The following is a 16,614-nucleotide window of genomic DNA, read 5'->3' as shown; positions in this document are numbered from 1 at the left end:
TGTAATTTCTCCCAGCACCTGCGCACACTCCACTGGCTCCCCGTTGAGGCGAGAATCACCTTTAAGATGCTCACCCACGCACACAAGGCCCTCGACGGCACCGGACCAGCATACCTGAACAGCCGACTCAAATTCCACGCACCCTAAAGGACCCTACGATCAGCCCAGCTTTCCTACGCCGTGGTCCCTCGCACCAGAAAGACCAGATCGGGAGGCCGCTCCTTCTCCTTCCTCGCGGCCAAAGCATGGAACGCCCTTCCGCTCCACCTCAGACAGACCACATCGCTTCGCAAGAAACCTCAAAACCTGGCTCTTCGACAGACCCCCTCCTTGATGGAATGGAACCTGCACCCCGTCTCCCCCCCACCCCTAGCGCCTTGAGACCCTCACGGGTGAGTAGCCGCCCTCTAACAAACTCCTGATTGATTGATTGATAGATAATTGTGATATTTTTCTTTACTGACCTGTAAATCTTATGCCTTTTTACTGAAACCTAACGAGAATAATACACAGTTCCTATTGCTCCTTCCAGTAAACCAAACTTTAACCATGCACTCTTAGTTGGAATATCTAAAACCTTTGTCCATCTCTCCTAACCTATTCTAGTCCGCTGGATCTCTTTGCTGCCAGATTAGCTAAATCAGCCCTAAGAAGAACAAAGAGAATGACCACGTTTGAGAGCATCAGATTGATACTACAGGTTCTGCGGCTATTCCATCTAGACAAAGGATATGCAACTCTAGCTGGCCTCGCTGGATCAGCTCGGCCCTAGAAAAGCTGGATGACATCCGGTCACTCAGGTGGTGGCTTTATCAAACAATGTTTCTCCACATCTGATCAGCCTGCCCAAGTGTCTTTTAGAAGCTATAGTTCTCTTCAGACTGAGTATAGCAGACCTCGAAAAATCATTAAAATGTTACTCAACTTGCAGGTCGAGTGACTTGAATAATCTGCTCTTACCAATAAACTGGTTTGAAATATGGGATCCTGAGCTAATCTTTTAATTCATTGAGCCGCCATTTTCCTCTTTATCACATGAAAGCACCTTCAAATATGCGAGTTCAACATGTCTGCTGTACAAAAACCCTTATGTTTGATTTAATAGACTAAACGTTTGCTCCATATATAATACAAATCTATCCACTTATAGGATACCCATGGCTAGCTTTCCTCTTAGTTCATTAACCACATTGTCATCCGGGCGGGGTCATGAATACTTTTCAAATCATGTTTAAAAACCATTACTTCTAATAAATAAATACCTGAAGCATGAATTGGTAGCACACTTATTTGCAGTCGCCAGATTTTCCATTGAAATTGCCAAAACATTTCCCACCAAAGTGGGTTTTACTGATAAAACTATGTAGTGTATAATGTTTGGAAATCGAGTTTTATGCAAATATTTGTAATTCACATATCACCAAGTCAAGTTTTCTGATTTGTTTTGCTCTTATTTAAATCTTTGTCTCACACTTCTGAATTACAAAATAAATGTTCTTTCGTAATTACTGTTATAAAGAAAAGTAAACCCCATTTTCCAGGATCAGGTAAGAAATTACTAGTAAAAAGACAAACTGAGATTTGACATCTGTCCTTAGAACAGGCAGCAAATGTGTCAAGATAAAACTAGATTTAAAGGCATCTTTACTGCTCATTCACTTTCTGAATGACCAGACACCTGTTCCTTCCAGCGTAAGTTTATTTGCCAGAATGGACCAGTAGGTGTTAAAAAAAACTTGACCGGATAAAATCTAAACTAGACTTTTTGAGGCCTGTATTATAGTTGCATTGCTTGTATAAATTGGACTTAGCCCATTGGCCTTGCCTTTCCACAAGTTGTTTCAAGACCTTTATCACAAATGAATAAGAATCTACCCACGTAAAGCTTTCTAATGCATGATCCATCGCGATAAAAAAGGTAAAATGTAAATAAAAGAAACTGTTCTCGTATCAATTCTCTGGATGGTAACTCAACGAATTCTTATCAGAGTTTACAAAGCTTTTGTTGCATCAGGAGTAGGCATCATCCTTAGCCACTTTATTGCCCCCTCCACCTTTGCTCATCTCTGCACATTTTACCGACTGTACCCCATCCTCCCCTTCTAAGTTGCAAAACCCCTTTTTCTCACTCTTATGTTCCACACTCTGACTACTGAGCCTCATTTCTGATTTCCATTTCTGCCTCTGCATTTTATTCTCTACAATCATGTTTTCAAAACTGCCATTTGCCTTCCTTTAAAGCATCTGTATGAAGACACTGGCCTCCAGTGGCATTGCGCAGCTGCTCGTTGGCTCATTGTGAATCAACCAAACATTTGAACAAATATCAGTCTGCAAAAATAGTGCTTATGTTAACACCGGTGGTGCACTGGTATGACTGTAAAAGTGATAATACCTTTCTTTTTGGTAAAATTAACAAATACAAATAAAATGTAAGCTTTCTTTTATTATGAAACACAGTTGGATTTGCGATATGTTTTTTAGGATCTGTTGTGAATCTAATAGAATCTAATAAATTTGGGGCGTGGTTAATCTAGCATTTGTCTTTTGCAGGTGGAATGCCTCCTACTGTGCAACTGACTGGACAGAAGCCCAGCCAGCAGCAGTATGACCCATCTAAGGGGCCTCCAGTGCAGAACGCTGCCAGCCTGCATACACCTCCACCACAGCTACCCACTCGCCTGCAGCCTTCTGGCATCCCCATGGCCATGCAGCTGGCCCAGCAGCCGCCGCAACTGACACAGCAGCAGCCCCTGCAACAGACATTACAGCAGCCACCTCCTCAACCGCCGGTGCAACAGCCACAGCAGTTGGAGCCTCAGGCACAATCACAAACTATTGTTCAGGTGAAAAAGGAACCACAGGCTGTTCCGATAGCTACACCCCTGCAGAGCCAGCTCTCTGGACCACTTCAGCAGCCACAGCAAACACTGCCACTCCATGTGCCAGGGAAAGCCCAGCTGCAGACGTCTCAGCTCCAGGCTCCAGGACTGCAGCAACAGGTACATGGGAGGATGGGTTGCATGTCAGATTGGAGGAGGGGGGGGGCATGAAATCCACCCTTCCGCCCCAGCTGGGCAAGTGGTAGGAAGGATTTCACACTATACATTGGAACAGATCACAAATTATTTGATTACATTTTTTTTTATATAATGTGTTAAATAAAAATTACTTCTATTTACACATATACATAAATATAATTGTAAAAGTATGAACCTTTCTGTGTTTTCCTTTATTTTTTATCTTTACACATTTTAACTCCCTATTTCCTGTTACCTGGGTCTCTGTAGACACACCTCTCCACACAGTTGTCTTGTTCCGTTCAGCCCCATATCAGCCACTCTTGGCTTATGTCTGTCTCTCCATACTTTATGTTCCATCACTGCCCTTCTGAGCCTCTGAATCTTCAACCATGTGCATGCTCTATTTATTCTCAGGTCTGCACATCTTCTGAATGAACCTCTTATCCCTTAGGCCCAGCATCTTGAGTTGAATGAGCCCCATTTCCTCCCACGATCTTTCCTGAGTACAAATCTGCAGCCTACCTTAAGTCTCAGTTCCCTGACTTGCCTCGGGTGTCATCCCAAATCTGTTCGCTTCTCATATCTGGATCCACCGGTGATCCTTGCTCCATTGAGCACCCCAGCGGGTTCTGTGACTTGCGTTTTTATCAGTAGACATTCCTACAGCCCTGTACAAGCCCTGTACAAGCTCTGTTCCATAGATCCCCACACTTGTTGTGTTTGATCCCAAGTACTCCAGCCCTACACCTGATTAGCCCCACTCCTCCAAACGCAAGACCCTACATTAGCAGCTTTGTAGGTGATGGAAAAGTTGCTTTTGTAGCAAAAATACCTCATTCTCCGCTCCATTCTTCAAGAGAGCTCCATCATAATCAATAAAAAGTTTCTGAAAGAGAATAGAGTGTTATGAAAACGTACACCAATGGTGGATGATGAAAATGATGGCCCTTCCTTGGAGAGCAGATATGATATATAGAGCCCTTCCTTTGCTGCTTCCTGTATGTTTTTCCAGCACAGTTTGGTAAAAGGTGTAACTGGTACAGCTGCTCTAGAAGAGAGACTCTCATAATCCCCTAGTATGTGTGATAAGTTGGGTCTGAATGGCTGTACTCCGAAGCAGTGATGCCACTTTTACTTCTGACAAAATGTCTAAACTCCTATCTGGGTTTAGGTGAGCTGTATACCTATACTATTAATTTTAATGCCATGTTTGGAATGGTGTTGTTTCAGAAGGGTGCCCATCCCTTCTGCAGCAGTGCATTATGGGCACATTCTTAAACTATCTGGCACATTCCAGCAGAACTGTTGTTAAGATGTATTGATTGTTATTTGGGAAAGCAGGGCAGTTTTGGACTACAGAATGGTGGCTTATAGAATCGGGCCTCGCCCCTATGCCCAAACAAGTAGTGAAGAATCTTGGCCTTAAAATAGATCAGTCTCTGCCCATGAAAGATCCAGCGGTGTTTCAACATGGTGCGTCTACTGAAGAAAGCTTTCTCCCATCTCCCTCTTTCTGTTAGGAAAACCCTAGTTCAGGCCTTGATTCTTAGCAATTGGACTATGGCAAGGCCTTACTTGCATCAGCCAATAAGTCCTTAATGTCCAAACAGCAAGTGGCCCAAAACACAGCAGCACAACTTGTATGTAATCTTCCTTCCCGCTCTTCTGCAGAACCATTACTGGAAGCCTTGCATTGGCTACCCATTAAGAAAAGGACAATCTTTAAAATCTGTTCCTTTTTTAATAAATCGGAAACAGGAGGTGGACCTACTTACTTGCGCAAAAAACCAAAGCTACTACTGTCCAGTTTGGGATCTTCGCTCTAAGGAGAAAGCTCTACTTATCGTCCCTCGTGTCCGATTGACTAGATTTGGGGGTAGGTCTTTCTCTTACCTGGCCCCATACTATTGGAAGGCTCTTCCTCATTATGCTTGCATCTGCCCTGATTACATCAAATTAAGAAAATTGCTTAAGAGAATCTTATTTTAATTGTTCTGTGTTAGGTTTGCCTGTGTTTTTTGCTAGCGCCAAGATACCTTTTCAGAGGTGATTTGTGCGCTATAGTAAGCTGTATTAATAACAACATTGATGGACTTAAAGGGTATTTCTTGCTAATCAGTCTGTGAAACTCTTTTTTAACTTGTGTTTTTGTCAAAACAGCCTGTAGCAGTGAGACCGCCTTCCGATGCTGCAAAGCCGGGTCAGCGTCCTCCACCCCTCTCTTTGCCTGCCACAACTGCCGCTCCACCCACCATGGTGCACACCACACCACCTCCCACACAACCTTTACCCAGTAAGCGGATCTCCCCAGCCACCAGCAAATCCTTGTCTCCTGTAGCAGCCAGATCACCTGGTTCTGCAGGACCTTCTGCTCAGAGAAGCCTGAGCCCAGGTCAAAGTGCTCCAACACAGCCGCTAGAGAGCAAAGTGACGGAGCAGCTAACTCTGGTAAGGCTTCAAACCACCACCAAAGAGAGTAGCACTTATAAAATGCATATGAACCGTGGTGGAGCTCTTGGAATGGGTTCAAGCCTTCCTAAGACCAGAGCACACGACTGTGACACATTTGTAGTATGTTTTATTGCTGCACCACAGTACACGCAAATTCATATCCTTCATGCACTTGTAATACGGTGAGCAAAATTAGGTAAGATTTTGATCAAATAGAGGCCTTTGTAAATGAATATATTGCCAATCTGGTGACATTGAAAGTGTGGCTCACTTACGTGTTATCCCACTCTGGAATCCTTGTCTACTGTAACGCCGGAGTTTTCCTTCAGCAGTTGGGTGAAAAAAGGGTAAAGGCATTAAAGCTTAAAACTAGCAGTTCAATACTGACCCTAATGAATGAATTTGAATATGGCTTCGCATAGATCATTGTTTTCTGGTTGGCCGCTGTGGCTAAAGAGACATGACCTTGCAAGTTTGGAGAAGCTTTGCTATTAAAAGTGCTCATTCTTTTGTATCTGGTCTATACAGCGTGGTCAGGTGGGTATAGTAACTTCGAGGCTTCGGACTGAAAGCCGTGGAAATAGAATTAGAGTGCCTTCAGGAAGGTGTATGCTGTCAGTCATGAGCTCTCCATAGATGCTAAATAATACTTCTTGCACAGGATCCGAGAAGAATTTTGCAAAGAGATGCAAACTTTTCTAAAACCATTTTTTAAGACGTGTATGTCTGCAGTGAACATTTTCATTTAAAAAACAAATCAGTTATATTTGGAAATCTAATATCAGTGAACCTCAACTGCTGAGTCACTCTTTTTAAAAGAGGTAAAACACGAAAGAAAGTTAAGCTAAATAGTTAACTGTATGTGGTTTGCACCAGTTTTTTCACAGAAACACATCTCAATCAAACGTCTGCACGGACTTTCTAGCATCTCATGGAGGCACTTGACAAAATAAGTGCCAAGGTTTGGTTATTCTGAGTAGGCTACACTTTCTTGGTAACAGTTATTTCAAAGTTTTGCTTTTCATTTTCTTGCATTTATTCTGTTTCTTCTGTGGAAATCAATATTTCACATATTTTACTTCTCACAGGAGCTATTAAACTCTTTACCTTCATCAGTAGGATACTAGCCATGCTGCTTTATCAATGCAAACAGTATAATAGCTTGCAGTTCAGTGCACGTCCTCTGGCTTCGAAATTTGAATGTAAATAAACATGTGGCTGGTCTCATGAAGTCAGCTCGCACAGTAGTAATAATCTGTTGCTCAATATTATGATAGTGAATTCTGATAGTTGTACTTTACCGTACATTCTCATTTCTTATGTTTCATTGGCATTAGGATAAGGTGCAGGACAGGGTTCTGATTTAGAGTAATAGGTAAAGGGTAGGGTTTAACTTGAGGGTTGCAATCAAGGCTGTGGTAAGGTAAAGAAAGGTTGCTGCAGTATAGGTATCGAGGTCAGGGGCTGGGATGATTTAGGGTAAATAACAATTTGAGTCAAAGTTAGGGTCACAATAGAAGTTGTTAGTGTCTGGGGAAAAGCTAAGAGTTGGGGCAAGCTTATTGCAAGTCAGGGGTGTGGAATTTAATAAAATATCTGCTTGTCCATGGGGCAGGTTGCTTCATAAATCTACTTGTCCTGTAACCAAATCCACTTGTCCCTTTGGTGCCATGTAATGGGGTGGCAAATTATGCCGGCAATCTCGCAAGAGCTCTGATGTAGCCTCTCTGATTATGCCAGGGTTCATACCATAGTAGTGTTTAAATTCTTGCAATCCCATTATGTTTCCACGTTTCCGCTGATCTACATATTGGGGCAGAAGGTAGTGGTAATCCATAGTTCCAGAGATAGAAGGCCCTTTTGAGTCTATGCAAACCTACTAACTTGCATGTTTTAAGGGTTTTCAGCAACTCTTCTCTAATCTTTTCCCATGCTGAGAAATGTTGGAAATTTACTCCTGACAATGGCAGATGTAAACCTTATTCCAGAGTTGGGGGAAAAGTGATTGGAGGGAAAGTGAGCAAATCTACACATGCATATTTGCTCATGCTAAAATGCAGTTCACAAATATTTTCTAGGGGTACTACTTCTTGTCCTATGTCAGTAAATTCTTGGGAATTTATGAAAGCCGTATATCTGCACTTAATGCAAGGACATATACCAAGGGTGCACTTTTTTTTTTTTTTAATTTTTATTTTTGGTGCAAAACAAAGATAGTATTCACATCGTCATCCATCTCGTTTTCATACATTAATTACGAGGTAGTACAATATACAGAGATGATGAAACTTATACCATCCACGTTAGTGTCAAAGCATTTCAGGCCTTATCGGCGATGTGATGGATAGGGACATATATGTGTCGTAGAAATACAGTTTGCGATTTTGTGTTTTGTTAGCTACTATTCGTCTGAGTCTTGCCTTTTTAGTTCTTGCAAAAAAACATAAAACAGTAAAAACAGCACACTTAGTCCGGCACGTATTTGAAGTAGTAGCTTTCGGCACTCGTAGCGCAGTCCATCTGTAAAGAGAGCAATTAATCATATCAAAGCCCCCCAATTTCCACACCCTCTCTCCCCACCTCCCGGAAGTAGGTCCCCCCCAATTCCGTTGCACACACCCTGCATTCACATGCACTCCCAATCAATGCTCCTCGTCACTCTCAGATTCTTCGAGGTCATCCTCTTCCAGTGGTTCACAGATATCCCCTCTATAGGAGTTCCAGGGTTTCCACACCCCATTCCATTTACGTGGATTACCTCCCTTTCAGTCAACATAAGCATGTCCATGTTGCGGAGCCATTGGGACAGTGTGGGGAGATCAGCCGACCCCCACCTCTGAGCTATGTCCCGTTTCGCTGTTACCATCCCCACTGTGACCCAGGTCCTTGCATAAAAGGTGAGATCAGTCGGCTCCCAGATGTTCAGCAGGCAGAGCCGTGAGTCTAGAGTGAGGGTGGTGTGAAGTGCCTGAGCCATTGTGCGCACTACCCGTTGCCAGTAACCGACAATCAGTGGACATTCCCACACCGTGTGTATGAAGGTCCCTTCTGCTCCGCAGCCCCTAAGGCAGTACGGATGATCAGCCCTGTGCAGTTTATGAAGCATCGTGCTGGTGTAGTAGATTCTGTGTAGGATTTTTAGCTGCACTAGGCGAAATTTGGAAGATATGCCTGCTTCACGTGGGGACGCCATGGCAGCGTTCCAATCAGTTTCGTCCAGGTCACCTACTTCCACCATCCATTTGTCTTTCAGTTTCCCTAGTGGATCAGGCATATTGTTAACCAATTTGCGGTATGTTAGCGATGTCGCCCCTTCTTGCATGTAGTCAGTAAGTAGACGGTCCTCCAGAGGGGAGGATTCGGGCGGGGATGTGTCGGGCGGGATCGCGGCTTGCAGTGCGTGTCGGACCTGGATGTATCCGTAGAGCTCTGTGTTCCCCAGCTCGTATTGTTCTTGCAGAGTGGCAAAGGGGATCACTCCTTCCCTCGTCCACATGTCCCCCACCGTGGAAATGCCGATGTTGTCCCACTGTGTGAAGCCCTTAGAGCGCCGCAAATGGCCCAACGCCTTCGCGTCCCATAGGGGTGTTAGTTTCGTAATGATGCCATCCCACTTAAACTTTGCCTGTGCCTTGTACCATATGCGAACTGTATGTTTCGTAGGCCCATTGAGTTTTGCCGCCACTCCACGGTGGTACAGTGGGGCCAGTAAACTGTTCGCACCCAGTTGCGCCCTGTCTGCCTTGAACGCCGGGTCGTCCTGTGGTGCATGTATCCATTGGTTAAGGATTTTGAGCTGAGCCGCCCAATAGTACAGCTGTACGTTTGGGAGTGCGATTCCCCCGTCGTACCACCCCCTGTTTAATTTGGCGTGGGAGATGCGGGCTGGCTGGTTGCCCCATAACAGGCCCGAGATCTGTGCCGTTATTTTCTGGAGGAAGCTATCTGGTACCAAATACGGGGCGTTTTCCATCACATATAAGAAACGTGGCAGAGCCATCATTTTAAATAGCGCTGCCCGGCCAAGTAGCGTTAGGGGGAGGTCCTTCCAATGGCGCACGTCTCCTCGGAGCCGGGCCAAGGGAGGTTGTAGGTTCAATCGTGCGAAGTCCGCCTCATCCCGGGTGATATGAATCCCCAGGTATTTGAACGACGTACGCGCCAGTTCTAGTGGACAAGAGTCCGGGAGAGGCGGGAGCGGCCCCCGCAGTTCAAAAATGATGGATTTGGCCCAGTTAATGGTGTAGCCCGAGATTCGTCCATGAGCTGTACAGAGAGCCAGGAGGTTAGGGAGACTCTCTTCCAGGTCCGTAAGATAGATCAGCATGTCATCTGCGTAGAGGGATACTCTGTCCTCCCATAACGGGGTCCATTGTATTCCTTTCAGGAGTTGGGTGGTACGTATCGTAACCGCCAGCGGTTCTAAAACTAATGCGAAGAGCAGGGGCGAAAGCGGGCAGCCCTGTCGTGTACCTCTGCCTAGGGAGAAGGTCCTTGAAATGTGGCCATTGGCCGTCACCTTCGCTACGGGGTCTCTGTACAGCATGCGTATCCACGAAAGGAATACCGGGCCAAAACCCATACGTGCAAGCACTGCAAAAAGATAGCTCCATTCCACCATGTCGAACGCCATCTTGGCGTCCAAGGAGAGGATGGCAGCCGGCTCCTGCAGTAGTGGAACTCGCGCCAGTACTCCATGTACCCTGCGGAGATTTAAAGCAGTGCTACGATGTGGCATGAATCCTGATTGGTCCGGGTGGATCAGGTGGGACAGACTCGGTAAGATCCTGTTCGCCAACACCTTAGCAATAATTTTGGCCTCCGGGTTCAAAAGGGAGATCGGTCTATATGACGAGCATTCGTTGGGGGGCTTACCTGGTTTCGGTATCGCCACAATAGTTGCCATCCGTTGATCTGGCGGCAGTGTACCCTGCAGTCTAGATTCCTCGTACATATTGAGTAGGGGTGTGCTTAGAAAGTCGGCCATGATTTTCAACCATTCAATGGGGATCCCGTTAGGGCCCATCGCCTTGCCCGGATGGAGGGTGCCTATAGCCAGCTGAATCTCCTCCACCGTAAGAGGCGCGTCTATGTCCTTGGACATCTCTGGTGTCAGCTCCGGCAAGGGAACGTGCGCAAGAGCAGTCTGGACCTCTCTCTCCCCCACCACTATCTCTGGGTTATAGACTGTGGTGAAATAATCGGCGAGAACTTCTACTATCTCGTCGGGGCGGGTGTGGTTGTTGCCCTGTGAGTCCGTAAGTTGTAGGATATTCTTCCCCCCCCCCCCTGTCTCTTGTCCAACCACGCCAGCAACTTACTGGCCTTGTCCCCAATGTCATATACCCTGTGCTGTGTACCCGCAATGTCCGACATTGTGATCTTGCGCATGTGGTCTGTAAGGCGGTGCTGGTGGACCTGGAGTTCATGAAGCGTGTCGTCTGAGGGGTTAGCCATATGGGCTGTGTTGGCCCTCTTGAGGCCTAACTCTATATCTAGGGCCTCTTGCCTGTGCGCCATTTTGTGATTCGCGATCACAGCTATGGCCTGACCCCTGAACACTGTTTTGTATGCCTCCCACAATATAGAGGGGGAGTCCACCGAAGACTGGTTTTCCTCAAAATATAGCCGTGTTGCCCTCTTCAGGTCCTTATGAATCCGAGGCACTTTGAGATAGCCAGGGAAAATCGGGAATAATCTGTGTCGTGTCATGGTCGTAGTGGTGAGTGTCAAAGTGAGTGGTGAGTGATCGGAGACCCCCCGTGGCTGTATATCCGTTTCCGCTACTGTAAGGTGGCCATTGATCAAAGTAAAAAAGTAGTCTATCCTAGACAGACTATTGTGCGTGGCCGAGTAGTATGTGTTCGAGGCATGTGGGCTGCTGAATTCATATCTGTGCATAGATCGCCACCTAGTGTTGGGTCCGGATGATTGCACATTGTTGTCCTGGAAGAGTCTTCGAAGTATCACGAGATAGGTGGCTCCTCCCCTGGACTACAGTGCGCATGGGCATCGCCTCCATCCCCAGATTGTTTTTTTCCGCCATTGGGTTCGGATGTGTTTCGGTTCCCTCTGTCGGAACCGATAGTTGTTCAACTTCTACTCGAGACCAAAAGGTCTTTAGGCTGGGCGTCGGTATAGTTGCGTACGGGTTTCTTTCTGACTCTCAGCTCCGATCTTTATCTGCCCTTCCACGTGCTTTCGGCGCGGACGGGCCTACACTACACTCTTGCTATGGAGCGAACTCCGTTTAAGAAGTGCCCGGTGTGTAACTCTAAATATTCACACCTCGACGTGCACCCTGTGTGCAATACCTGCTTGTCGCCGGATCACCGCGAAGACACCTGCATGGCGTGTTCGAAGTTCCGCAGCAAGAAGACTTTAAAGATTCGTCGGGCCAATAGGCTCCAGGCTCAGTTATCGGCTACGGCGCCCCCACCTGATGACATTTTCCAGGAATCTGTCGAGGGAGAAGACGACGTGCAAGGTTCGGACTCTAATCCCGCATCCGAAGGTGAAACCTATGACGAAGGTGCGGAGAACTTTGACGAAGTCACCGACGAGGTAGGGGACGACGAACAGGCTTTTGCCACTATGGGTGATAGCTCAGAGGAGGAGCATCCCCAACCAGACTCTGGGGTTATTACCCCTCCTACGGACCAGGTCGAGGGATCGCCTTCGGGCCTTACCCAAGATCTAACTATGAGTCCTACGTCCCCGCCTCCGGGCCCGGTCACGGACACTTATGAACCATCACTTACGTCGAAGAAAACGAAAGTGAAGCCAACTGGTCACGCACCCTCGGATGCGAAACCGAAAGTGAAAGTTGCGCTGGTAAAGAAGGTTCTGGAGGCGTCAACTTCCAAGGAAACCAAAATGGCCGACTCAAAGAGCCACGCCAAGATGGCCGACCCGAAGTCCTCGGGGTCGGTGCCGAAGGCGAAATCGTCCGACGCGGCTGCGTCGGCTCCGAAAGGGGTTGTGAACCCGAAGTCGGCTCCGAAAGGGGTCGTGGACCCGAAGTCGGCTCCGAAAAAGCGTCTGGGCGACGACGCGCATGGCCATGGGGCGTCGGCCCCGAAGAAGGCGCATGCGGGTGATCGGGCTCTCGATGCCGAAGAGTCACTCGAGCCGGTCAAGCCCTCTCCGGCCTTGACGAAGAAGGTGGCGGAATCTTTGCAGCGGATTCGAAAAGACACTGTCGCGCCAAAGCTCCCGCCTAAGCCTGCAAAAGAGCAGACGCCTATCCGTTTCACCTTTCCTCCCAAGTCGGCGCCGAAGGCCTTCGCGCCGAAACAGAGTGGACCCTCGAAGGAGGTACTGGCACCTAAAGCGGCCTTGGTGGTGTCGAAGCTTCGACTCCAACCGCTTGCTGAAGAGGAACGCCGTGAGGTAACCATCGACGCCAACACCGGAAAACTGTCGCTCCTCAAAAGAAAGATCACGACGGAGCCGGCGTTGGAACATTTTAAGATCCCTCTCAAAAACAAAAGGATCTCCGAGGGCTCTTCGGCGCTGGTGGAACCTGTGTCCCCACAACCCCTGGGGTACTCGCCGACGCATTCCGTCGCGGCCGGTGCGGACGAGGAAGACGCCGAGTACGACTATCCGGCGTACTCGGATCCGGAGGAGGAGCACGTTCCGTGGTCCGCCGGAGGCGACCCGGAGGACCCGCAGGGGGGTCAGGACGCTCAACTTTTCGCGGCCAAGACGTCCCCGACAGAGGATTCGGCGGCCTTCAATGCCCTGATAGAGAGGGCTGCTGCTAACCACGACGTCGAGCTGCACGCGGACCCCGTGGATGTGGACTTCTTATTCGACACCTTCTCGGTGGCCGAAAAATCAGTCAAGACGCTACCGATGCTGAAGGGGGTGCTTAAACATGCTACGGAGGTCTTCAAGGAGCCCACCCGAGCGCGTGTGGTCAACCCTCGCATCGACAGGAAATATAAGGCAGCGCCCACGGATCCGACATATATCAAGGGACACTTGCCATTGGACTCCCTGGTCGTTTCCAATGCTCGGAAGATGGCGAACTCTCAGACTACTGGTGACGCTCCTCCCCCAGACAAAGAGTCCAAGATCTTCGAGGCCTCAGGCAAACGGATTGCTGCACAGGCAGCGAATATCTGGAGAATATCTAACACCCAAGCCTTGCTTGCACGTTATGATAGGGCCCATTATGACACATTAGAGGCCATACTACAACACTTGCCTGACCAATACAAGGAGGCGGGGGAGATGCTCATTCAGGAGGGTAAACTCATTACGAATGCATCCATCAAATGTGCGTTGGATGTGGCAGACACAGCCTCCAGGGCTATCAATACTAGTGTGCTGCTTAGACGCCATGCCTGGCTTAGAATTTCGGGGTTCAAACCCGACATCCAGACCACTATACTGAATCAGACAGTGAATCCTGACCATCTGTTTGGCCCTGAGGTGGATGCCACCCTGGAGAAAATGAAAAAAGATACGGAAACTGCCAAGTCCATGGGGGCTTTACAAAGTCAGCAGTTTCGGAGTGGTTCCTTTCGCCGCTCAAACTCCAGAGGCACCTCAAGGGGACAAGCATCCCAGTCCACACCATATTACAAGACTAACAACCAAGCCTCGTATAACAACAAAAATAGAGGTGGTTACAGAGGCAATAATGTCAAGGGCAGGGGACGTGGCAACAATAGCTCCAGGTCCACCGCCACCAACAAACAGTGACGTCTTGTCACTGCCCCCCGGCCATGCAACACCGGTCGGGGGGAGGCTCCAGCAGTTCCTGCCGGCGTGGAAGTCCATCACCACGGACAGGTGGGTGAGGTCTATTATCCAGTACGGGTACTGTCTGGAGCTTACGTCCATTCCACCGGACATACCCCCAAGGAGCCGTCCTATGTCAGGCGAGCACTTGACCTTGTTGCAGCAAGAAGTTCTAGTCATGCTGCAAAAAGGGGCGATAGAGCTCGTTCCAGTGCAAGAGCGGGGAACAGGGGTTTACTCCCTGTATTTTCTGATCCCCAAGAAGGACGGATCCCTCAGGCCTATCCTGGACCTCAGGCCCCTGAACTGGTACATCCTCTCGGAGCACTTCCATATGCTCACGTTGCAGCAGGTGCTTCCCCTGCTTCAACAGGGGGACTTCCTGGCTACGCTGGATCTGAAAGATGCCTATTTTCATATTCCCCTGCATCCTTCCCACAGGAAGTACCTCAGATTCACGATCTTAGACCAGCATTACCAGTTCAAGGTTCTGCCGTTCGGGGTCACCACGGCACCGAGAGTGTTTACCAAGTGCCTAGCAACCGTGGCGGCGTATCTCCGTCGCCAGCACGTCCACGTCTTTCCCTACCTGGACGACTGGCTCATTCAGGCAAGAACAGAACAGCAGTGCGTCGACCACGTGTCACGCACCATTCATCTCCTGCACGATCTGGGATTCTCTCTGAACTACCCGAAGTCCCATCTCCAGCCCGCCCACGTGCGACAGTACCTGGGCGCGACGATCGACACTCTGGCAGCCACCGCGCAGCCAAATTCAGTGAGAATTGCCAGTATCCAGGCGCTGATCCAACGATTCAGACCCCAACACTCGCTTCCGGCGAGGGTGTTCATGCAGTTGATAGGGATGATGGCCTCCTGCATCTCCATTGTCCCGCACGCGAGACTACATATGCGTCCGCTTCAGGAGTGCCTTGCACGTCAGTGGACTCAGGCTCATGGGCAACTGACAGACCTAGTGTTGGTGAGCGGTCGGGCATACAACTCTCTGCATTGGTGGAATCCACACAACCTTTGCAAGGGCCGACCATTCCAAGAGCCTGTCCCACAGATTATCCTGACGACGGACGCCTCTCTCCAGGGATGGGGAGCGCATGTACTCCATTACACTGTGCAGGGACTATGGACACTACAGCAAAAGAAGATGCACATCAATGTGTTGGAACTGATGGCAATCTTCATGGCCTTGAAGGCGTTCAAAGTACATCTGTGCAACAAAGTCGTGTTGATCCGGACGGACAACATGACGGCCATGTACTATATTCAGAAGCAGGGAGGCACGCACTCTCCACAGCTGTCTCATCTGGCTCAGAGCATGTGGAAGTGGGCCATTCAGAGGAACATCTTCCTCATGGCAGAGCACCTCCCGGGCAAGGACAATCAAATGGCGGATCTGCTCAGCAGGCACAGCCATCAGATGCACGAGTGGGAGATACATCCATCAGTACTCCAACCGTACTTCCAAAGGTGGGGTCATCCAGAGATAGACCTGTTCGCCACAAAGGAGAACGCAAAATGCCAAAGCTTCGCCGCCAGATTCCCACACCCCCAATCACAGGGCAATGCGATGTGGATGAACTGGTCAGGCAGATTTGCGTACGCTTTTCCCCCAGCACCTCTGATACCGCTGGTGGCGCGCAAACTCAGGCAGCACTCGATGACTCTCATCCTGGTTGCTCCAACGTGGGCTCGCCAACCATGGTACACCACGTTTCTCGAACTGTCCGTGGTGCCGCATCAAAGGCTTCATCTCACTCCCAGCCTTCTGACGCAGAGCCATGGCGACATTCAGCACCCGGATCCGCAACAGCTCAACCTGGCGATCTGGCTCCTGAAGTCCTAGAGTTTGGCTACCTCAATCTTCCTCCCGATTGCATGAACATCATTCGGGAGGCAAGGAAGCCCACTACCAGAGCTTGTTATGCGGCTAAATGGAAGAGGTTTGTCATCTACTGTGCTACCCACAATATTGACCCGCTAGATGCTTCCATTCAAAACATCATTTGCTATCTTTTCCACCTGTATCAATGCAATCTGGCATACTCTTCCATCCGCATTCACCTGTCTGCTATGGCAGCTTACCTCCAGAGTAGACAACACTTGTCACTCTTCAGGGTCCCTGCTATCAAGGCCTTTCTGGAAGGACTCAAGAGGGTCATTCCACCAAGGACCCCACCAGCTCCAGAATGGAACCTCAATGTGGTTCTTACAAGGCTGATGGGTCCTCCCTTTGAGCCACTGCACTCTTGTGAGCTTCAGTTTCTGACTTGGAAGGTTGCGTTCTTAGTAGCAATTACTTCGCTACGGAGGGTTAGCGAGCTGCAGGCGCTCACCATCCAAGAACCTTTCTTCCAGGTACATGCTAACA

The 16,614-nt window shown here is 48.6% G+C and overlaps 1 protein-coding gene across 2 annotated transcripts in view; it reads left to right on the top strand.

Annotated features, from left to right (window-relative positions):
• The window catches only part of EP400 (E1A binding protein p400), a 657,563-nt gene that overhangs the window by 78,593 nt on the left and 562,356 nt on the right, over positions 1-16,614 (top strand). For both annotated transcript variants that reach the window (XM_086942653.1, XM_086942654.1), the window contains 2 exons: positions 2,554-3,002; positions 5,184-5,471. In XM_086942653.1, the coding sequence (XP_086798779.1) occupies positions 2,554-3,002; positions 5,184-5,471 (737 nt within the window). The remainder of the gene's footprint in view (positions 1-2,553; positions 3,003-5,183; positions 5,472-16,614) is intronic.

Source organism: Lissotriton vulgaris, chromosome 11, assembly GCF_964263255.1.
Source record: "Lissotriton vulgaris chromosome 11, aLisVul1.2, whole genome shotgun sequence".
Lineage (NCBI taxonomy): Eukaryota > Metazoa > Chordata > Amphibia > Caudata > Salamandridae > Lissotriton > Lissotriton vulgaris.
Note: the sequence above shows the minus strand (reverse complement) of the source record. Positions and strands in the feature narration are given on the sequence as shown.